The 22,113-nt window shown below is 44.1% G+C and overlaps 7 protein-coding genes across 7 annotated transcripts; 3 read left to right on the top strand and 4 right to left on the bottom strand.

Moving 5' to 3' along the window:
- Positions 1–169: 169 nt before the first annotated feature.
- On the top strand, positions 170–695 carry BGW36DRAFT_376453 (uncharacterized protein). Its single transcript, XM_046215880.1, has one exon. The coding sequence runs from the start codon at positions 239–241 to the stop codon at positions 509–511; it is 273 nt and encodes a 90-aa protein (XP_046073066.1). The 5' UTR covers positions 170–238; the 3' UTR covers positions 512–695.
- Positions 696–837: 142 nt separating this feature from the next.
- BGW36DRAFT_358130 (uncharacterized protein) lies at positions 838–2,353 on the bottom strand (the record flags this gene model as incomplete). Its single annotated transcript, XM_046213939.1, has 3 exons — positions 838–1,434; positions 1,512–1,718; positions 1,778–2,353. 3 exons carry the CDS (start codon positions 2,351–2,353, stop codon positions 838–840), a joined length of 1,380 nt encoding a protein of 459 aa, XP_046073065.1.
- A 1,117-nt stretch (positions 2,354–3,470) lies between these two features.
- BGW36DRAFT_318161 (D-3-phosphoglycerate dehydrogenase) lies at positions 3,471–5,023 on the top strand. The gene is made up of 4 exons (XM_046212597.1): positions 3,471–3,969; positions 4,026–4,078; positions 4,158–4,245; positions 4,310–5,023. Exons 1-4 carry the CDS (start codon positions 3,620–3,622, stop codon positions 4,902–4,904), a joined length of 1,086 nt encoding a protein of 361 aa, XP_046073064.1. The 5' UTR covers positions 3,471–3,619; the 3' UTR covers positions 4,905–5,023.
- Positions 5,024–5,528: 505 nt separating this feature from the next.
- BGW36DRAFT_294991 (leucine carboxyl methyltransferase superfamily protein) lies at positions 5,529–6,791 on the bottom strand (the record flags this gene model as incomplete). The annotated part of the gene is made up of 2 exons (XM_046211136.1): positions 5,529–6,451; positions 6,509–6,791. 2 exons carry the CDS (start codon positions 6,789–6,791, stop codon positions 5,529–5,531), a joined length of 1,206 nt encoding a protein of 401 aa, XP_046073063.1.
- A 184-nt stretch (positions 6,792–6,975) lies between these two features.
- BGW36DRAFT_376447 (putative RING zinc finger protein) lies at positions 6,976–12,501 on the bottom strand. The gene is made up of 8 exons (XM_046215879.1): positions 12,012–12,501; positions 11,561–11,954; positions 9,788–11,510; positions 8,900–9,732; positions 8,438–8,851; positions 8,019–8,389; positions 7,668–7,964; positions 6,976–7,613 (listed from the first exon to the last, which is right to left on the bottom strand). Exons 1-8 carry the CDS (start codon positions 12,321–12,323, stop codon positions 7,092–7,094), a joined length of 4,866 nt encoding a protein of 1,621 aa, XP_046073062.1. The 5' UTR covers positions 12,324–12,501; the 3' UTR covers positions 6,976–7,091.
- Positions 12,502–12,680: 179 nt separating this feature from the next.
- Positions 12,681–16,241, top strand: BGW36DRAFT_376445 (putative TFIIH complex helicase Rad3). Its single transcript, XM_046215878.1, has 14 exons — positions 12,681–12,880; positions 12,943–12,990; positions 13,047–13,120; positions 13,171–13,269; positions 13,320–13,555; positions 13,608–13,724; positions 13,785–13,895; positions 13,946–13,983; positions 14,038–14,243; positions 14,293–14,718; positions 14,771–15,176; positions 15,237–15,257; positions 15,316–15,479; positions 15,537–16,241. Exons 1-14 carry the CDS (start codon positions 12,864–12,866, stop codon positions 15,965–15,967), a joined length of 2,394 nt encoding a protein of 797 aa, XP_046073061.1. The 5' UTR covers positions 12,681–12,863; the 3' UTR covers positions 15,968–16,241.
- A 69-nt stretch (positions 16,242–16,310) lies between these two features.
- On the bottom strand, positions 16,311–22,050 carry BGW36DRAFT_376444 (putative DNA-directed RNA polymerase I subunit). Its single transcript, XM_046215877.1, has 7 exons — positions 21,760–22,050; positions 21,194–21,667; positions 19,931–21,139; positions 19,857–19,875; positions 18,263–19,804; positions 18,016–18,206; positions 16,311–17,962 (listed from the first exon to the last, which is right to left on the bottom strand). Exons 1-7 carry the CDS (start codon positions 21,942–21,944, stop codon positions 16,513–16,515), a joined length of 5,070 nt encoding a protein of 1,689 aa, XP_046073060.1. The 5' UTR covers positions 21,945–22,050; the 3' UTR covers positions 16,311–16,512.
- Positions 22,051–22,113: the final 63 nt, after the last annotated feature.

Here is a 22,113-nt window from a genome sequence, read left to right as displayed (position 1 = left end):
GTAGTCAAGGCCGGTGATTTGAGGGCCCTTAAGGTCTATGACACGTAGGTCCTCAACTATGATGCTGATTTGCGTCAGGTGCTATTTTTCAGTCTTTGGTCACTGTTTACATATATATGAAGAAGGGGGATGCCCTTTTGTGGCTACCTTTTTGGTCAATATCAATTTATGAAAAGCAAAAGACAAACCCCAAAGAACTTACTTTTCAAGAACCAAGATAAACAAACACAAAAGAACTATGGCCGACAAAATTAAACGAACTCTTCGCTCCCTAAAGCCTGAGAATCTAAAAGACAGTTCAGGCGACAACAAGAAAATGCCCTCTCAAACGCAGGGACAGGCAGCGCAAATGCCTGAAGCCCGAAAGCCCAGCGATATCTCTGATCTGCCGCTAGAACAGCAATTCGAGACAGACTATGACAAATCGGGCAATTTAGTGCCGGATCCTGTGCATTTTGATAAGGACCAGGATATGGTCGGAGCGAGTTTAGATGATTTTACTGAACATTAAACTTGAAATTACGAAACAATTTAAAATGGGTGGGAGAAATTGAGCGGAAATATCAACCTACTTGTGGAATTTGTTACCTTTTTACGGTGTGCATCGACAATGTTGCATGCAACTAGGAACCTTGATTTATGGGGGAAAGGTTAGGTCAATGTATTTTAACGTGATAATTCTAACTAAATATCGTACTTTCACAAGCTATCCTTCAATCTATTAAAGCTTCAAAATTTCTTACTATCATAAAGATATATGTAATTCTTGATTACATTAGACGACGAGAGATTTAGCAACAACACTCTTAAGGCTGGGACGAGCACCTTTTCTTTCCCTTAAGCAAATCCCAAGATTTTATTTGCTGTCTCAATGGCATTCTTCTGCCCCATCGTTTTCTGAAGTTGAACCTCAAACTTACCTAATCCCATTGCTCTTCTACCTTCGGCTAGCTGTATATCCTCACTTTTGCCTCTACCCGTGTGCTCACTCTCGCCCACGCCTCCAGGAAAGTCGGGCGGAGGAATTCCACGCAGAAAGTTTTCTCTTTGATCCTTGACATACTTGCTGTTTATCTCGCACAAAGGCAGAGCAGGAATGTAAAAAACACTAGAATCACTCTTCCCGCAATGCTCTGCCTCGACCATATGTGCAACGTCACAATGCCAGAACACTGCATCTCCAGGACGAACGGGCGGGATTGATACGAAGCCATGAGGATTGAGAAGCGAGTGATCTGTTTCTGTGAGCTCCTGACCCTTTCCCATGTCTGCACCATGGAACGTTGGGCTATCCACGTCAATCGTCCAGTTGATCCCATTGGCATCCTGTTTCACAAACGGACGAAGGAGAGTATAAGCCGTGGAGGCAGTCAAGTCAGGCATTACACGGAGAGTCCCAGACCCCGGTTTGCAGTCCGAAAGAGAAAGCCATCCCTATAAAAGCGGAAAGAGATCAGCGGCAGATAATCAAAATCGAAAACCTAAAATCTAATCGATATACTAATGCATACTTGATAGGAGCGAAATGCTGAACATCCACCCGGACCTTTGTACATATCAACAGTCGCTTTCAATCGATGAGTCGCATCGAATGGGTCGTGTTTTTCCCAGTCTCCGCGAAGAATGCTGGAATAACACTGCCGGTACTCAGGATCCTCCCACCGCTCGAGAGACCCCCCGTCTAAATGGGGACCTAAATTAAACGATTGATCGCCAGGCTAACTTCTTTAGTTATAGATCTTCAAATTTCTGAGATATGAAGAGAAATTGAGCATACTGTTCTCATCCGCAATCTATCACAATATGTGACAGGGATATCAAGATCAACAGGGTCTTGAGGTTTCGCCCTCCAAACTCGATTCAACGCAGTTTGGACCAGGAGCATATTTGCATGCGATCTCGCCTCCAGCTGTGCTTTGGACCAGTACAGCTCATAAACCTGGATATTTCCAGCGGGAAACCCTTCTGTCTGGGGATTCAATTTCACGTAATCTCGAACTTGTTGTTTCCAATTCAGAGCTTGATCTGTGCTAACCAAGCCTCTCACGATAATTGTGCCGCATTCCCGTAGTCTGCTTTCGATATCGTTGGGTAATCTTCCTTTGTTTCCAACGATGTCCGCGAATTCAACTTCTGGAATCACATTCGATTCCAGTTTTTTGAGCTTGTCAAGCGTCAACCGTTGCTGGAGAAGACGCGTCCATCCAGCCAATACAGCTTCTTCGTGGCTGTGAATAATACTACGTTTGAGGTCTATAAACCTAGGTGGTAGGTCAACCTTTGCAGAAGATAAAGAAGCAAAAGCAGACGCAATCGAGCTAGAGCCTTCAGATCTGTTGGTTGTTGCTTGCATTTTGATGGGACGATAAACCACCAAGATTTCTTTTTGTGTTGGATGGATGACCTTGATCCTCTAAGATGGTTTGATGTCACCTGGTGGTTTCTAAACTTTTAGGTGTAGATAGGGCTGGATGGCTGGCTGTAAATATTGTTCTGGAGTGCTCCCTATGGCAATATTGTAAACCACGCAGATATATGATCCAAGCCTCATTTATATATTGATGCTTAGGGTAGATAACACAGCGGGGATACCCCACGCCTGCAACGTTACATGTTTTGCTGGGATTGATATAATTAGGGATACACTTACATCCGTATCTCCAGAGGTTGCATCGACACCCTCTGAGGCTACATCTATGCCCTTTCTGATATAAAGTATAGATATAATGCATTGAAGATATAAAAATATGTCCAAACCTCTATTTTAAAGATAAATTTCAGTGTTTTACTAGTTTTTACAAATACAAGAATTTTCTTCAAATTAATCTTTCTTCTGAATGGTGCCTCGGGCCCTTGAGCACTGCAGTAGGCGATATTTAAGATGTCATCGTAGGCTTCAAAATATAATGCAGATACCGCCTCAGGCCCTTAAGTCTCTTCTAGGCGCCTCTATACTCTTTCCTCTAATCTATTCACTTAAATCATTAAATTCTGTACTATTCTAGTAATATGTTAGTTCATATGATATACTGAATATATTTGGAGGGGTGTAACTGAAGCCATAGGTGTGGATGTAGTGTACATATCTATCTCTATAATTAGTGATAAAGGAAACGTGGTATACAATTCGTTCTATATATATTGGGGATAAATTTATTGTAGCTTATTTGTAGAAGAAAGCTAAACCATGATTGCTAGATATATAAATGCTTAGAGTCCAACTACATATGATGTCTCCACATCTGGAATTTCAAAACCAGATAGTATTAACATAAAGTACCCAGATTCATATCTCAATTGATATGAAAGTATGGTGCTCGTCTGGTAATCCGTAGGCTATTTGTATACGCACGGCTCAGCGAACAATATTCCAATGTTGAATTCCCAACTCGGCGCATGTGGGTGGCACTAACCTGGCCGAAACTCCCCCGCTTTCTGTAACCGCCCGGTCGTTATTTTTCGCTTTATGAGCTATTTCGACGGTGGGGTGAGTCTTGTATCCTTAGTGTGAGTCTAGAAAAGGGCGCAAGCCCTGGCACACTTCGCTCTCGAAGGGTTGAAGCCCAACAGCGCCTTCAGTGAGAGTGCCGGTACTTGCATTTCCAGTATATCATTCAACATGGCATCAGGAGGGGCAGCAGATTCTTCCAGTGGAGGACAAGTGCTGCTCTTTCTAACACCATATTCCCCTCCACTGCAATACATTGCTAGCCTGGAAAGGGTTAGTCCTGGGATTCGTGTGATTTCGCGACAAATTCCTATGTATGCCACTGAAGTTCCTTCAGACATATCGCCTGAGACTTGGAAATCGGTTACAGCACTTCTTACATGGAAGGCCCTTCCTAAAAAGGAGCAAGTTCCTAACCTCCGATACGTGCAACTTATTAGTGCCGGTTGTAATCATTTGTCGGAACTCCCAGTTTTCAAGGAGACAGATATTGCTTATTGTACAGCCAATGGAGTTCATCCGTAAGATGGCCGCTGAATATCTAAGACTTCTCTCTAACTTGGGCTTGGATATTTAGACCCCAGATAACAGAATGGGTTTTTTCTACTTTCTTATTGTTCCAACATCATAGTAAGTACTCTTCTCCGGTTATTGTAGATACCAAGCGAAGAAGAACAAAATTGAGAGCTAACATAGCAAATATTTCCAGTCCCCGAGCACTTGGAAAACCAGAAGCTTGGAAAATGGATCGACCCTCCATCTGATGAGGGTGTTGAGGATGCGGTTGGTCTGCGGGTGTAGGTTTTCCAATTTACATCGTCCGCCCATGTTTATTTTTGAATAAAACTAACATCTGCACAGAGGTATCCTCGGATACGGCTGTATTGGACGGCAATGCGCTCGAGTCGCAAAAGCTTTTGGAATGGATGTCTATGCCTATACGCTACACGAGCGAGCCACCCCCGAATCACGGAAAGATGAGTCGTTCACTGAACCTGGTCTGGGGGATCCAGAAGGGATTTTTCCTTCTAGGTGGTTCTTTGGCGACAAACAGCTGAATGACTTCTTGGGCTCTGGCCTAGATCTTTTAATCATTACCCTGCCAGGGACGACCAAAACTAAAGGCTTGATAACTAAAACTCAGTTTGAAATTCTCAGCAAGAAGAAGGCGTTCGTCAGCAATGTAGGACGAGGCACCATTATCAACACGGACGATCTTGTTTCAGCCCTAGAGAACGGTAAAATTAGAGGGGCCTCATTAGATGTAACTGATCCTGAACCGCTCCCTGCAGACCACAAGTTGTGGAAAACACCAAACGCTATTATTACTCCTCACACTAGTGGTATTTCAGATCACTATAGTGAGCGAGTCATGAAGATCTTGGCATATAACCTAAGCCGTCTTCACGAAGGAAAGGACTTGATTAATCAAGTAGACAAATCATTGGGATATTAGGAGATGGTTTCAGAATCTGGAGATATCAATGCTTCTTACTCATATTGAGAAATATACACACAGCTTAGATTTTCAGCTACAACTATGGACTTATTATAACATCACTAATTATCATTGACGAATATTTCTACATGTATAGATTTAAACAAACTACAGAGTAGAAATAGTATAACCCCTAGTCAAAGGCGCTACCTAATCCCAAGTGAAAATGGGTGGTTGTCGGTCTTTTCTCTCTTATATTCTTTTACAACTCTAAATAACTTCATAAAGAGCGCTCGAATCGATTGATTTGAACGACACGGCTACCAATTTACACAAAACAATTACGAGTTCGTCGAGGCAACATCTAGTTTAACGTGGGCCTCCTAAAGACATTAGTATCTTTAAGAGCCCGAAAAGCTTAAGAACGGTGAAACGATGAAATACTTGAAAGGTTGGTCATCGTCTTTAAAGAGGGAAAGTACCAACAGTAATGGGGCCTACTTAGGGTGCCTAAGACAAGTTATCCTGACCAGGTTTCCTTCAAATCTGGGTAGGGGTGCAATTTCTTGACCCGACACATATTTTCATTATGAGTACCACGCCCAGGTCATTTGAATCCTTTTCCAAGACTCTCAACTCATCTCAGATGTCGGAGTTTTGCTTTTCTATGACATTCCAATCAATGAAATGCCCCTCCTCTGAATCGCGCCAACCCCACGCAATACAATAATGCTGCGCTAGTAATCTCCATTCTTCGATCTCATCCAGCATTTCCAACATCGCAACCCGTTCCTTCTCCCCCTCACTAATCCAACGGTTCCAAATAAAGTCAATATCAGCTACCTCCTGTCCAGTATCAAACCCATGATCTCGTAGCCGTTGTTTCTGCGCTTTCAATGATGAGTATTTGTGTAGAGTTTGCAATTGAATTCCTCTTGCTGCTAGATTAGACACCATTGTTCTTCCGAATGGATCGTCTGGGCGAATTGGCTCATAAATAACTAACCCTAAAGGGGTTGTGTTTGGAAAAACTTTTTTGGCAAAATAATCCACCACAGAATCTGCATCATGCGGAGATAGATAGATCAGGCAGCATTCTGATATTAGAAGCGTCGGTAGAGAAGTATCTATTCCAGGAAGATGTGCTACTGAAGCAGTTGGAGAGATTGTTGATTCTTGTGAGGTTTGTTTTTTTGTTTCGGCTACAAGAGTCCTTAGATCGATCGGGTGTATGTGATAAGAAGGTGAGTGCAGAGTGTCCCCAGCGAGAGATATTGTAACCCCCCCGCTTTCTCCCCCCTCCAAAGCAGCTTCATTAATATGTATTGTTTTTTGTAAAGACGGTGTGGAACGTATAGTCTTTATTTTGGCGGCCGTATTCACAGAAAAGTCTATCTCATGGTATACAATTGTTGAGGCTGGCTGTTTCGCACAAATACGAAAGATGCGTGTATCTGACCCTGCGCCGAGGGAAATAATTTGTTTCTTCGTAGCGTGTTGATCGTCAGCGTGGCCCAAAAATCGATCCACCAATTCGTCAATAGCAGTTGTTCGGACATATGTTCCTATTCATGCCAGACTCATTAGATCGTGTGAAGGGATCTTGGAATGAAAAGCTGTACCTCGATTAATGATGGGAAATCTCCTTGACGCCGTCCCTCCACCCGGTGTCAAACTTCTCGCAAATGGGTCATCTAAGTATCCCAATTCAACAGCGCTTAGTCTAGATAAACTAGCATCGCCGTCGGTGCTCTGCACAATTTGATCCTTCCCCGCTGTGTTTCCGGCATTAGGAGTTGCGTCAGGAGCAGCGTTGGATCCCCGACCGCGCCCTGGAAGACGTCCTCGGAGCCCTCCCCCACCTCTGCGAAGGGTATTTAGATTTGGGATCTGAGGGGCTGACATCCTCAGCCGCTATGAATGAGGGGTGAGAGTCTCTCCTGCCTTGGGGAGGGGGATGCCACCGTCGACAAGGTCAACATCTATTTCGATGAACGTGTGAGAGCTTGGGTGGGGTAGACTCCAAGGCCGGATAAGATAAGAAGCGCGATAAAGGCACCGATAAGGCGAGCTACACATAGATTGCTCATGTTGCTGATTTGAATCATCATTCTAGAAATTCATCTATCTATAATAAATATGTACTATACATGTTATATGCGCTTCTCTTTCATAAGACCTATGCAAAAAACCGAAAGTTTTGCTTCAAACATAGACAAAATTGTTCCGGCAGAGGGGGCATGTGCTCTGGTTGCTGCTCTTGAACCATCGGAAGAGGCACACAGAATGGAAAGTATTCTTGCATGTAGCGCAACGTTTGTTGGGTGTCTGCATGTCGGTCGATATAACTGAATAGCAGATAGCACACTCACTTTGCCCTTTCAAGGCGCCCTGGACATTCCTTCGGAATGCCAGTAAACCGTCCACAAGGCTACCATTCGAAAACATGATCACACCTTGAACAGCCAACAACCAACTGCGCCATTTCTTTTCATCGACAAGAACACGGCTTCTCCCAGTTACTATTGCAGGTTGCAGTGGGTAGGAAGGTGGAAGGGAGATGGCTATTGCCACAGGAGGGGAATCTTCGTCCACTGGGATGCTAGCAACAAGTTCACCCGTCCGGTGAGATACCTTGACGGAAAGTGGTCGTTCATCATCTTGGTTCTGTGTCTCAGTCCATTCCGAAACGCCATTCAAGGCGTCTTCAGTGATAAACGGGGATATCTATAGCCTCATAAGCATCCATAAAGATGGCAAGGGTACCTTTCGAAAACTCACATATTTTTCTGTCCAAGTCTCAACCGGGCCTTTGATTCTCTTTTTGCTATCGATCCACCAATTTTTGGCGAGGACTCCTAGGTGCTTAAGGGCCAAGTAGTACAAGTGAATGACGAGCCATTGTGTGTCTTTTTCACTGGGTTCAATGCTCGGATCCCACGAACGAATATCAAAATTCGAAGCGTTCAAAAGCTTCCCACGAGGCTTCTGTAGGAAATCAAAAGTAAAGTCTAGTAGAGGGCCTAACAATTCATTCTCTTTAATATTTGCAGAGTAATTCTCCTGGACTGGCAGCGACTAGCGCAGAATGTTTTAGCACGAGGAAAATTGGAAATACGAATATGCGCTTACCGAATTCAAGAAATGATCAAAGACTACTTTCCAACTCAACATGTAAGATCGAAGGCCGAGCCATGCTTTCTCGTCATTCATAAATGTGATCATATCTGCTTTCGGTGCTTCTAATAACAACGAAAGCAGTTCATCTGGAAGATTAACATTTGTCTTGGACAATGCAACATCAAAAGAAACCTGCTCTTGAGCTCGAGGAATATATCGATGTAAGATTTCATAGGCAGCCTGCTGAATGTCTTTGCATTGAACAGCTAACAGAGAAAATATATCAGTACGACCTGCAAGAGAATCAACTGGGACACTCAGGAGTTCACGTCGTAAAAGATCGGCTGTTATATCTCGAGGCTGATAGGTAGAACTCGAAGAATCTATCATCTATTAGGCATTTCTGTCTCACCACAGGTCATAAAACTTACCTATCCTATATAAGCTAGAGATGAGACTCTCGAATAAATCGTTCTTTGCTTCAGCCCAAGCATCTACTAGGTCATCATTGCTTTCAGACTGTACAAGGCCATTCAACGCCGAAAAAAGCCTAAACGAAGAGTGCAGTACAGGAAGCGCAGAATCTCCTCCGCCAGTTTCGGTCCAAGTAGTATGTAGAAGCTCTATCGCTTCAGCCCAATGCGATCCATATATCTCACTCAGGGGTCGTAAAACAGCTGCGAGGGCTTTGAAAGCTTCACTTCTAACATCCATAGAATCCGTATTTGCTTGTACAACTTGAATAAGATTCTTAACAAGAAATACCAACCGTTGTGTAGGTATCGAATCGATGATCGCCTTCATACCCTGCGTAAGGATGTTGACAAATATGATGTTTTTTAAACCTAAGTAAAGTCAATAGTTGTTGAGGGGAAAGAACTAGAACTACTCACCCTCACGGTTCTTCTGTAGATTAAACCCTGTAGCCTCTGCAACAAGCTCATTGCAAAGTCGCGTACCAGCTGGGCCAGAAGAAATAGAAGGGCCCCATACGGCGAGTACAGCCGCAGCTCGAAGAGGGTTGGATTTCCGAATCTCTCTCGCGAGAGCAACCAATTCATCCGAAGTTTTAGCCACGTCTATTTCAGACATAACCTTCACAAAGACTTCACAAATCCGATAGCTCTCAGGAGAGGTATCTGTAATGTGTTCAGTCTTTTGTCTCCAAAAGAAACGTAGTTCCTCTGAGATACAAAGGTCATTATCAATTAAACGGGCATCTGAACGAATCCATTTGCTGATAATGGATCGGCCATTGCTCAAGATCTCCAGGGCTTCATCGCGGTCTTCTGGTAGCTGCAATCCAATTATTCCTATCGAATTCTCAATGCTAGTATCATCATCGATCAACTGAAGAGCCAATGGAAAATAATAGAACAGGCTTTCGCGTTGCTTGACATTTAGAGACTCAAACACATTATTCCAAGCAAGAAGCCTCGTCGCGTAGGTGGTCAGACGAAAAGCCGATGATTCCCCATTGGAATCCCGAGACACATTCTCTAGCTTGGTCCAGAACGAAGTTGACAGATCATGACTTACAAGGTGGACAGCTCCACCTAAAGGGCTTGTGATAGATGCTGATGGTCTAGGCGGTAAGCCCAAGAATGGTTCTAAAGATTTCTTCCATAATTCCTCGGATGGAAATATTTCAGCCAATATATTTTGATAATCTTGTAAATCCGAACGCTGAAGGAGATCCTCCGCAATACTAGCCAAGGACTCAATCCTAGGAAGAGTTAATTTGGGAGTACAGAAGGTTATTGATACCATATGCCACTTACGACAGTGATTCGGATCCCACATCTTTGATTCCCTGCTTTAGTATTTCCAAGCTAGACTCTGAAGTAACTTCAGCAGACACCGTCTCCTTCAATTTCTTCTCTATCAATGCTGCCTTTTGAGCGATCTCGTCAATTGATGATTCGGCGAGATACAACAATTTTGACACGAATTTGGAGCCGTGGCTGCCTTTCCTAAAGCGCTGCATCGCCTGTGGATTCTGGGCTGCGAGTGATGATAGTCCAAAGAGTGTCTCTAAGATAATTTCTTCATCTGACGATAAACCTTGCAGCAATGCCAGAATCAGTTTATCGATCAGTTCATTCGGCAAGGTTGGATTTCGTGTTAACGCAAAAACTAAGACCCAATCCGATCGTTTTCCAAGGGTAGCACTCCTAGTACTCTCCGTCACAATAAAAGCAAAGTGAGAGAGGTCTTGCACGTGCTCAAAATCCACTGTTGATAACAATTTTTCAAGAGCGGCTATACCAGAATCCCCTATATCTGTCTCTGTTATTTGTTGAAGAGAGGTGTCCAGCACGGATTCAAAACCAGGCCAATCGCGACACAGGAGAAGTGTCGACATGATTCTGTCTGCTGACGGAGTCGATAATAATTGAGGTATGTTATTCTTGAGAGCTTCAGCTAATTGTTGTGAAGTTTGAATCAGGTTCGGGACGTGGCGAATTGCCTCTTCTAGAATTGCAGCAGCACCATAAGGTTTACCATTTCGTGCCTGTAGTACCTGTATCGATCCTTCCACCAACTGCAAAGTCTGATCTTGAAACATATCTGAGACTGCATTTGATGTAGAGGATATTTTTGATATAATAGCCGCTTCAAGCTTGAAGAATCGAGCGGCTCGGGCACATATCTCATCCTGCGAAGTTCGAAAATCCTTTGACTGTTCTGGAAGCGACAATTTGACTGCCTGCAATATTTTCTGAATAGTTGTGGTCCACGCGAGTTCCAACTCGCCGGTATATCCATGATTGGCCAACCTTAGGAAAGTAGTAACGCATATTTCCTGGGCATTCTCTTTAGGTAGCACCCACTGGCCGTCGACTTCACCGTTCACATATGGATCAAAGAGTTGCGTCAACTGTTTTGAAACGAATATTCCTTTGGCGGTTCCATCTAGCAGTGTTGACAACCAGACTCCTGTATCGACGTATGCCGCCCATCCTGTCTTTAGGTTATGTCGGGGCTCTTCTCTAGACGATAGACCTTCTATAAAGTCTTCCATAAGAGCCGTTGCTTGTAAACTTTCAATCTCAGATATATCATCTGTCTTTGAACCATACCCAGCAATAATATCTTTTGGGATAATCTGCAGTAGATTTGCGAGGTTTGACCAATACGATTCTGAGGCACCCTGAGATCCCCTTTTGATATATTGATGTAGTCTCTTGCTCGCTGAAGATTTCCCTTTGAAATCTGTAGTCCATATTTGGGGCCTGACCTGCGACAGCTGCAGAATGGTTTCCGAAAAATCTGTTGCGGACCCAAGCTGGGATATCGAGAGGGCCTGAGAAATGACATGTTGACTTATAACTTTCCAATCATTGCCTTCCAGTCCCTGTGTCAAAGACGAACGAAGAAGAGCGTAAATGCAACGTCGAACAAACGGATCCTCATGATGGGCAAAAGACCAAAGAATTTTGCTCTCCAAAAGTGTGTGAAATGTAGAAAGGTCCTTGTCTAATTGTTGTTGCGACGCGGTGCCTGAGAAGGGATTAACAGATAATCACATACGCAACTAATCATCAACATACTCAAAATACGATTGAAAAGTAAGATAGCTGTAGCTGAAACCCTTGCAAATTTAGATTCAGCGTCATCGGGCTTGACAATTCGCTCGTCGCTGAGGGTTAAGACTGTTTGATGGAGAATAACATCATCGACAAATTCGAGTATGGGAGTTTGGAATACTTTCCAAAGACTATTTCTCTTTTCATCTGTAGAGAATACGTCTGTAATTGACTCGAAGACGCTTCGAGAAACAAGTTTGTCGTTGTCATAGAGCCCTGCCAGCCAGGCCCCAATGACTTTAGGAAGATAGCGTGCAACCCGCTTACCGGCAAGGGACGCAATCAGACCCTGAATCTGATGTGCAAGCTGTCGAACTCTCCTAGAATTTTCTATTGAAGTGCGTGGATATACTTTTGTCTGCAAGAAAAACATGTTACTATCAATTAAGATACGAGCTTGGAGGGTGCTTCATACCCAAGCCTCCAACACCCCTTCTTCAAGATCATCGCTACGATTTTTAAGTTTCCCTATCGTATCTTTGATATCTTCCAAGGCCTTGGTCTTAGTGATGTCATCTTTCTTTGAAAGGTTTTTGAATGCCACTACCAGATTCGGCTCCGATATGCGAGTCAGATCCGGAGGTTCTGCCACGTATGACAGCGATGAGGGAGCACGCGTGTCCGATTGAGAAGCATTCGAGAACCCGCCAAAAGGGCTAGGGAACCCTCCAAAGCCACCTGCAGCAGCTCGACTGCTGGAGGCCTGGGACTTGAACTTTTTGCTCATGGTGTGGGGTAACGGAATGACGAAGGAAAGTCTGCCATGCAATTACCATACAAGCATTCACAGTGAAGTTAAGAGACCATATATGAAATTTCGAGACCTTAAAATAGGGAGAAACGGTAGAAGAAGCAAGCCGGTAATCACGACATATCATGAACTTCCTCTCGCACATACACAATCGCCACTTCCTCTAAAATTCCCCGCGCCGGGCTCCCACTTTGGGATGTTGAGTCATGCATAAGGCACGTGATCTGGCGTAGGCAGACGCGCCAGGCTATCCCAATCCAGTTAGGCTGGCACCCCGACAGTGACTTGGCGTTATCGATAAGTCAGCCGAACTTTGAAGCTTCCAGCTTCAAGCTTCAATCTTCACTTCATCCTCTGCCATCGCCAAACCACGAGTGGACTTTCAGCTAATGATTGCAGCAGACCGCATGTTCTTAGCTACAAGCCTTACTTTCTATTTGAAATCACCGCTTGATCTCGTGTATTGGTTTGAACAGCTGGCAGTCTCCCACGGGCTTTGCCCCCAAACCTTTCAAAATGAGGTTTATGATAGAGTTAGATTCTCAAGCTTATAATGAATTTTGCGAGACAAAAATACTAATTAAAACTTCTATAGCGAGCTTGAGGTGCTCTTTCCGTACCCCAAGATCTATCCTGAGCAATGGTGTGTCTTTTAGAATCGTTTGTAACCTAATTCAATAATATCTGACATTTTATCAGGCAATACATGTGTGACCTGAAAAAGGCTCTAGACGCGGGGGGGCATTGCTTACTTGAGATGCCTTCGGGCACTGGTATGGACTCAAGGCTGGTGGAATGATTTTATAGTTGACATTATGCGCAGGCAAGACTGTCACACTATTATCATTGATCGTCGCCTACCAGCGACACCATGGAGATTCCAGGAAATTGATTTATTGCTCACGAACTATGAGTGAAATTGGTCAGTTATTTATTCTGAGCGCTTATAATTTCAGAGCTGACCGAATCCAGACAAGGCACTTCATGAATTAAAGGCTTTGATGAAATATCGTGAATCTCAGTTGGGCTATGCAGAAGACTTTCGCGGCCTAGGACTTTCCAGCAGGAAGAATCTATGTTTGCATCCATCCGTCAAACGCGAAAAGAGCGGTACTGTTGTCGATGCTAGATGCAGGAGCCTCACTGCTTCCTTTGTGGCCCAAAAGAAAGAGCGTGGTGAAGAGGTGGATACTTGCACGTACCATGATGTGAGAATCCCAATATCAACGGAAGACAAGCAGGCTAACTTTTAGTTTCTAGAATTTGGATTTACTTGAACCACACAATTTAATCGAGCCGGGTGTCTTCACATTCGGCGATCTTCTCAAATACTGTCAAGAAAAGGTCACATGTCCCTACTTCACTGTGCGACGCATGGTACGTAAAGTTACCATCATTTTCATCACCTTGATTTCGAAACTGAAAATTCCTTCCTAGCTGCCTTATTGCAACGTCATAATCTACAGTTATCACTATCTTCTAGACCCTAAGATCGCAGAGCGAGTATCCAGGGAACTATCAAAAGATTGCATTGTTGTTTTTGACGAGGTTTGTAACTGCTAGCAATGTTGAAAGACTCCGTCTAAGAACAATAATAGGCTCACAATATTGATAACGTCGCCATTGAATCGCTCAGGTTAGTTCAATCAAGGCTTATCGAATCAGTATCTCACTCTGACATTTATTTCAGTATTGATTTAACCGAAGATTCTTTACGAAAAGCTTCGAGGGGGGCAAAGAACCTTGAGCGCAAGATTGAAGAACTTAAATCATCAGATGCCGAAAAGTTACAATCAGAATATACCAAGCTCGTCGAAGGCTTAAAGGCCACCGAAGAGGCGAGAGACGAAGACTTAATCATGTCCAATCCGGTCTTACCCGCAGATTTATTAACTGGTACACATATTGCTGCATCTCGTTATGCTCAAGCTAACACAAAATGCAGAAGCTGTACCGGGTAACATTCGACGAGCAGAACACTTCATAGCCTTCTTACAAAGGTTCATACAGTATCTAATGACGAGAATGAAAGTCACACATACTATTAGTGAAACAACGCCAAGTTTCTTACAACATCTTCGTGAATTGGTCTTTATTGAGGCTAAGCCTTTGAAATTCTGCTCCGAACGATTAACTTCACTTGTTCGTACGCTTGAGCTTATGAATATCGAAGACTACCAGCCCCTTCAAGAAGTTGCTATGTTTGCAACTCTCGTCAGCACTTATGATCGTGGGTTTCTCCTGATATTAGAGCCTTTTGAGTCCGAGGCTGCCACGGTTCCCAATCCTGTCTTGCATCTTGCCTGTTTGGATGCGGCAATTGCATTCAAACCAGTTGTCGATCGATTCTCATCGATCGTAGTTACTTCTGGTAGGCTCATCCGCCCTTTTTCTTCTTCCAACGATGCTTATTCCCATCACAGGTACCCTGACTCCTCTGGATATGTTTCCCAAAATGCTCAACTTCACACCAGTGTTGCAAGAATCATACACAATGACTCTTGCTCGACGCTCCTTTTTACCTATGATAGTTACTCGAGGATCTGACCAGGCACAAATCTCATCTTCATTCCAAACAAGAAACGATCCAAGCAACCTGCGTAATTTCGGTACTCTTTTAGTCGACTTTGCTAGGATTGTTCCTGATGGGATTGTGGTTTTCTTCCCATCATACTTATACATGGAGTCGACACTGCACGTCTGGTCAGGCATGGGTATTCTAGATATGATCTGGAATTACAAGCTCATTCTAGTCGAAACGCCGGACGCGCAAGAGTCATCACTTGCTCTAGAAACATATCGAACAGCCTGCTGTAACGGTCGCGGAGCGTAAGTCTTCATCCATTAATGGTCATCTTTATAAGGAGTGTACTAACTATGTGTCACTAGTATTCTCATGTCTGTTGCGAGGTTTGTTAAATCCTTTCAAGAATCAATCCGGAGCAAGTGTACTAACTTTGCATTTTAGAGGCAAAGTGGCAGAAGGAGTCGATTTTGACCATCAGTACGGACGAGCAGTCATCTGTATTGGTGTGCCATTTCAGTACACTGAGTCGCGTATATTGAGGGCGCGTCTCGAATTTCTTCGAGAAAACTACAGTATTCGAGAAAACGATTTCTTATCTTTTGATGGTACGTTAATCCCTTGGAGGATAATTTTGTACAAAGTTTCTAATAGAAATGGAACAGCCATGAGACACGCCTCCCAATGTCTCGGCCGTGTCATCCGTGGTAAGGATGATTACGGTATCATGGTTCTCGCAGATAAACGTTTTGCACGAAAGAGAACCCAACTTCCGAAATGGATCAATCAAACGATTCTGGAGAGCGAGGTGAATCTAAGTACAGACATGGCTGTAGCCACAGCCAAAAATTTCCTGCGAACGATGGCCCAACCATTCAAAGCCAAGGATCATGAAGGCATCTCCAGCTGGACTCCTGCGCAGCTGCAAGAGCAAATTGCGAAACGCAAGATTGAGGAGGATAGACATATGCACGACTTAGATGGCCAGGGTCATGCTGGAGCGACTAATGGCCGGATAACTAACGATGCAGGGGTTGTTGTAGATGAATTCGATGATGATATTGATGAGGAACTGATGAACCTAGATGCAGACTGATACCCCTTTCTCATTTCAGCGACCGTTGAAAATTTAAGAAAATACTCGGTAGACTTTTTAGCATACATGCATGGCTGCGGGCGGAGTTTGGTCCTTTTCAATGTTTTGAGGCAATGAAATGTTTCATTAACGAGTTTGAGACATAAAGATATTGTTCTAACCACTATTTTTTGTCTTATGGAACATGTATAACATTTAAATGTTAAGATAGCAGCTAGCCGTAGTGTCAACTAGTATCGACAGATATCAATGTTGATTTACAAATGTCCTTGGCCATCCGATGGACGTTAAAGCTGCCGTCATCAATTTTTTGAACACTTAAGGTATAAAACATGCTACCATTTCTCGATTCATGTATACCATTGAAATTTTTATAGGATATCAACTGATCTCTAAATTTTTATTTAAATTGACAGTCAACGATCGCTTATCATGCACTCTCACTAACTCCAAGTCACAGTAAATGGATACAATCATAAGGACATAAAACGCAAGAACAAAATGCATATCGAAATGTAGTTCAGGTAAAACATGGATTTACAAATTTATGCCACAGGTGCGAGGACGTCGAATGCACCAGTACCAATAACGTTGAGTCGACCAACGACAATCCGGCTACTAGGACTCTTGAAGTCGTCGAAATCGCGCTCGAGAACAGCTTCCCTCATAAAACCCAAACTAGTCTCAAACGAACTCTTGGAAAACGGCGAGTTGCTTTCTTTGATAAGCCCGTTACGACTGTAAGCCTTGAAGCCACCACTGTGTGTCATCACATCACCAATCAAGTTTAGATGACGGTTATCTACAGTAATGCTGTGACCAGTGAAAACGTCTGACATTTCTCGAATGATCGTAGAGCGAGCCGCTTCAACACCATAGTAGAGTAGCATATCGTAAATCGAGTTGGTGCGGATGGTGTGTGGATTAATGTAACCTTGATAGTCACGCATGGCGAGTAAATTCACACCTTCGATATCAATTTTTGCGGGTTCCTTCTTCTCTGAGTCAGCTTTGCTGTAAATGCATCCGCCGAGGCCGCGAACTGCCTGAATAACTGCACGTCGTGCAGCATCTTCAACAAGTGGCAGAACCAGAAGCTTCGGTGTATCGATAGAGTATTCCAGTCGGATGAAGCACGAGTCTCCATGCTTTGTATCAAACTTGAAAGAACTGATTTCTCCATATTTACCCAACACCTCTTCTTCGCGCATTTTGGCGTCATGTCTTTCGGCCTTGATTTCTTCGGTCAGCTCGTCTTCATCGTCAGAGGTGTCCGTACTGTCGCTGCGGGTTTTCTCGCGTCGATTTTTCCGAGCAGAATCATCGTCGTCGTCTGATTCCGATTCTGAATCACTTTGATCTCTTCTGATTACATCCTCATCGTCGTCAGGTTCCTCGTAGCTAACTTGATTGTTGCGGTTATTATTACTGCGCCCACGTTTCGCATCTTCTTCGTCGTCTTCGTCGTCATCATCCCCTGCATCATCATTCCTTGTCGAAGCCTCCGTCTGGCGAGCAGCACCATCAAACCCCTCAGACGTGCCAATAGACACGCCAATATCAGGTTGGGCAGCAGAATAGACCTTGAGATCTTTCTCGTCTTCACGCCTCTTCAGCTCGTTCTTGATGAGCTTGATGAATTTCGGGATAAACTCGTCTTGAAGCGAGCGAAGAAGATCGCGTTTTGTGATTGCATATTCTTTACCGTATTCTTTCGCATCAAAGAACTTTAGATCAATGTCGTAGATCTTCGCCTTTGCAGCACCCTCCCCAGAAGTTGTACTTTCTCTAACCTGGAGTGTATCAATGACTTCAGCAATGCTTAGTCTACTGATACCCTTCGCGAAAGACTCTCCGGCTTCTTCGCTCAGTTCTTCGATAACTTCAACTGTCATAGTAGGCGTCGTAGGCTTCTGGCTAGCAGTCATCACGATCTCGCGCAATCGAGGGACACCAAGCGTGACGTTATGGGCACTGTGACCCGCCAAGTGGAACCTAGGGGAAAAAATTAGAACATACTAACTCACAATTCGATCCAAAAGTCTTACGTGTTGAGAGTCATTTGTGTTGTTTGCGAACCGATAGACTGGCCAGCAACAATTCCAACGGCATCACCTGGATCGATGACACTATTCAAGTATTTCATATGCATGACACTTTCAAAGGATTTCTTGCTTAGCATGCCTTCCACCCCCCTCTTTTTGTCCTTGAGAAGTTTATCCGGGTTATCTTCCCCATACTAGTATGCCATATTAGTCTGGGAAAGGAAAACGCAAAATCACGTAATAGACTTACCTCTTTCAACGCCTGTGAGAAGGACTCTGACACACTGCCGTAATGTCCACCAGGATGATACACAGATAAGACGGGGTCTTTGGCTGCGGTCTTGCTAGTCTTCTTAACTTGCTTCAAGGCTTCCTTGTGCCATTGTGAAACCTCCGGCTTTTCGAGCGTATGGAAGTCCTGAGTCATATTTAATTGGGCCATCGCAGAAACGTAATTCTGCGCCAGGAAACTGAAGTTTTGTAGATGAACTTGCTTTGCGATATCAAGACCGTCTTCACCGTAAATGAATTGAACCATCGACCCCCCATTGGCGGTATCTCGAACCGAAGAATCATACTCAACCTTGACTGCTTCCATGCCCTTGATCAAGCAACGCTGCAAGTAACCCGATTTAGCCGTCTTGACAGCAGTATCAATCAAACCCTCACGACCTGCCATCGTGTGGAAGTAATATTCTTGGGGCTTGATTCCAGTCAAGAAGCGGCCACAGACATACCCTCCAGCTTGTGGGTGGGTATCAAATGCTTGATAAGATGGCAAAGTCTTTCCGCTAACCATGAGTGGTACACGGCGACCTTCCAAAACTTGTTGGCCAAGGTTGCAGGAAATAAGGTTGGCATTAACTCCCGACCCTTTTGCACCAGTCGTTGTCATAAGTTGCATTTGATTCCAAGGAAATTGCTTTATTAGACCATGTGGAAGACATTTCGACGTAATTTCAGATGTGAGTGCCCGCGTACGGCTGTTGAAAACGCTATCTAAGCCAGACTGCTTCTCATCATCACGCAGAATATCTTCCAAACGACGTTGCAGCTCCGCGTCCTGATTATGCGTAGGGGTTTGGTCAAGAGTGACGTATTTCAATGCTACTTCACGTCCGAGTGCAGTAGCTTTTTCAAGAATATCACGACGTTGGCGGTCTCCTTCAGCTGTCAACCGAAGATCTTCTATACCACAACTAAATGCTCGCATGTTAAGATATCTAGTGAGCAGTCGACCTAGAATACTCAGCAAACTACCCGCAATCGTATTGCCGTAGATTTCGTGGATAGCATCGATAAAACCACCGCCAGATGCACCAATTTGTTTCTTGTCCAGAATACCACAAAGTAACTCGCCGTCTTTGAAAATAACTTTGCCTTCTTCATTGTCATCTCCCCATCTGTCACCAGGGGTAGATGACTTTCCTTGAAGATTAAGGCCTCTCCTATTTGGTGGAGTGATGTTTTTCAAAACAGTTGATATAACTTGCTTTCCTGTCCAAAGACGCCGAGGACGTAGCACAGCTGGTTCAACAAGCTGTATCCTGTCCGTAACGGTGTTGGAATTTTCGGGGCGCAAACAGCTGTACAGAAGTTGCTGATATTCCTCCTCTTCAAAGAATGCGTCTCGGCTTGTCAAAAATGTAGAGACTGTAATATGATCTTGAATAAGACCTCTAAGGGGTTTTCCGTCCGTAGAGGATATATATTGTCGATCCGCATCTGCTATCATAGAAAGCTCCGCACGGGCTAATGTATTTTGTGGGAAATGCATATTCATTTCGTCGCCCTATAATGAAAGTCAGCATATTATTATTTTACCACATCAAAGAGTCACTTGCGTCATAATCTGCATTGTACCTAGATTGAGGTTAGCTTTCACAACATATATTGCATTGTTGTTTCATGAACTTACGAATTGGTATTGGGATAAGGCAGTCGAAGAACTCGTTCATTCGGCAATACACGTGCACGGTGGCCCATCATGGAAGGCTTATGAAGGGTTGGTTGACGGTTCATGACAACGTAATCACCAGTGGTAAGATGGCGATATACTTTTTTATTGCGATTACCCTTCATTTTCGCATTTGAAGGAGCGAGCAGCTGATTCGCAAGGGCAGTACGCTCATCAAGCTTTTTAAACTTAAGATTGACAACCTGACCCCATTCATTTTCAATTGCTGAAGCTCCGGGATATTTATCAGGACCATTGATAACTGCCTCCCTTAGTTCATGAAAGTTGAACGATGTAACTGGTTCTGGAAAAGTTAATTTCTTTGCGAAAACCATGGGCACGCCAACTTCGTGGGTTTCAAGACTAGGATCTGGAGAAATGACACTGCGAGCAGCGTAATTCACACGCTTTCCCATCATGTTCTTTCTGAAAAGGCCTTCCTTCTTTTCCAAAAGTTGCTTGACACCGGCTGCGGACCGGGCAGCTGCATAATTTTGAGGGCCCCGATCAGTATCAATTAGTCCGTTAACTTGTTCTTGAAGGGTGACCATTGCCTGAAGAAGGTCGCGATAGTCACGTTTTGCAGCATCTGAGGACTCAGCCGTTTGCCGCTGGTGACTAATGAAGTTGATCAAATCACAAGTCTTGAGTATTTGTGTAAATGGCGTATTCTGCTGGGCCTCCATAATTTCTCCGTTTTGCATTGCAGGTGGTCGAAATCGGTTCGGTGGGACGAGGAGGTTTTTAATGAAAAGCATGTCAGGTGAGATCTTGGTTCCCGGGCGAGAACTATACACCAGATTCAGGATTTCACGCTCCTTTTCAAACAAAAGACAGATAGCAGCATAGACTTCGGGTGATGGAACAAACTGCTGGATCGCTTCAAGTCCTCCTTTACCGGTAGTATTGTTGTTCTGAGCAAGTTCAGCTGCAGCATTGGCACGAACTACTTCTTCCTCGGCTCCATGGAGTTCAGTGTCCTCACCGACACCGTTGGTCGTTGATTTCTGTAATTCCTTGGATTTTGAGTAGATTTTGTTTTCTTCTTGCCAGACAATGAGCGGATTGGGGGCAGTCATGCCAGCCATTTTCATGGCCACCCTTGACTTTTCAGGCAACGCCTTGCGAAAGATCTTCGAATAACGATCTTTACGGTATCCGGGAGAAATGCTAAATTTGGGTTAGAATTAGCCGGTAATCAATACGCAGTAAAGAGGCGCTTACTAATGACAGCTGTTACACTTCTTCACGGCCACGATGTCTTTCAGAAAGTCTCGGATCAACTGGCGCCGACGATCGGTGGCAACAACATTTTTCTCATCTGGAACAAAACCATCCTTCTGGTTTTGTTTCTGAGCTTCACGAATGCACCTCTTCACGAACTTGTTCCTGCTTTCCATCTTAGTCTGCGGATCGACTCTTCCACTTTCATCAGCATCAACTGCTTCGTCTCCTTCCTCTCCAATAGAATCAATCTCCGCCGCTTTATCAACCAATCCGTACTGCAGTAATCGCAATTTGCAAACGTAAGTATTAACTTCCACTCGGGACATTCGGAGCCGGTGACAGAAGTCACACTTTGCCCGAAGCAAACGGAGCATCTGGTCGAAAAATGTCACATTATAAACATTTACCGGTAACTCTATGTGACCAGGGTGACCAGGGCATGACCACGAGCTCGCGCGGCAGGTGGTGCAACTGCAAGTAAATCAAAATCAGTCGTCAAATCTTAGCCTGAAGCTGTCCAAATAGCTCTATAAGACTTGTAGGGTTTGTGTAAATTTTCTTACATGTGATCTCCCCATGCTCCTAACGCTGGATCGTATAACGAGGACGGAACGGGATTGTGAAGCGTGTCTAGGGATGGGGTATTGAAAATGCGCTTCACCGATATCTTCTTGATATCATCTGACGAATAAACCGAGAAATCGACTGACGCAAGCGAGCTTGCGACAGGTCGTGCAAAAGAAGACATGGTGAGATCTTCTTACAGCGACCGAAAACTCATACTTGTCCGCGTAAGAAGGAACCTGCGTTAGATTTTACAATTGTCTTCTTCAAATCGCCGAGCGGAGTAATTCTCACAGCCGGGAAGGAAGCTTCATTGAGAAACTTTTTTTGGAGACTTTTTCTGCAACCTGCCA

Source organism: Talaromyces proteolyticus, assembly GCF_021365285.1.
Source record: "Talaromyces proteolyticus strain PMI_201 chromosome Unknown BGW36scaffold_5, whole genome shotgun sequence".
In the NCBI taxonomy this organism is placed as follows: Eukaryota; Fungi; Ascomycota; class Eurotiomycetes; order Eurotiales; family Trichocomaceae; genus Talaromyces; species Talaromyces proteolyticus.
This window is presented reverse-complemented; position numbering and strand designations above follow the sequence as displayed.

Coding starts and splice junctions, on each gene's coding strand:
- BGW36DRAFT_376447 (XM_046215879.1), bottom strand. CDS start 12,323: ATGAGCAAAAAGTTCAAGTCCCAGGCCTCCAGCAGTCGAGCTGCTGCA. Junction 8,390..8,437: donor CTCTAGCTTATATAGGATAG/GTAAGTTTTATG, acceptor AATAGATGATAG/ATTCTTCGAGTTCTACCTAT. Junction 7,965..8,018: donor TTGATCATTTCTTGAATTCG/GTAAGCGCATAT, acceptor ATTCTGCGCTAG/TCGCTGCCAGTCCAGGAGAA.
- BGW36DRAFT_376453 (XM_046215880.1), top strand. CDS start 239: ATGGCCGACAAAATTAAACGAACTCTTCGCTCCCTAAAGCCTGAGAAT.
- BGW36DRAFT_376444 (XM_046215877.1), bottom strand. CDS start 21,944: ATGTCTTCTTTTGCACGACCTGTCGCAAGCTCGCTTGCGTCAGTCGAT. Junction 21,668..21,759: donor GGAGCATGGGGAGATCACAT/GTAAGAAAATTT, acceptor ATTTACTTGCAG/TTGCACCACCTGCCGCGCGA. Junction 18,207..18,262: donor TCTCACAGGCGTTGAAAGAG/GTAAGTCTATTA, acceptor ATGGCATACTAG/TATGGGGAAGATAACCCGGA.
- BGW36DRAFT_318161 (XM_046212597.1), top strand. CDS start 3,620: ATGGCATCAGGAGGGGCAGCAGATTCTTCCAGTGGAGGACAAGTGCTG. Junction 4,079..4,157: donor CTTATTGTTCCAACATCATA/GTAAGTACTCTT, acceptor AAATATTTCCAG/TCCCCGAGCACTTGGAAAAC. Junction 4,246..4,309: donor GATGCGGTTGGTCTGCGGGT/GTAGGTTTTCCA, acceptor ACATCTGCACAG/AGGTATCCTCGGATACGGCT.
- BGW36DRAFT_376445 (XM_046215878.1), top strand. Junction 12,991..13,046: donor AAGATCTATCCTGAGCAATG/GTGTGTCTTTTA, acceptor ACATTTTATCAG/GCAATACATGTGTGACCTGA. Junction 14,244..14,292: donor ACCCGCAGATTTATTAACTG/GTACACATATTG, acceptor CACAAAATGCAG/AAGCTGTACCGGGTAACATT.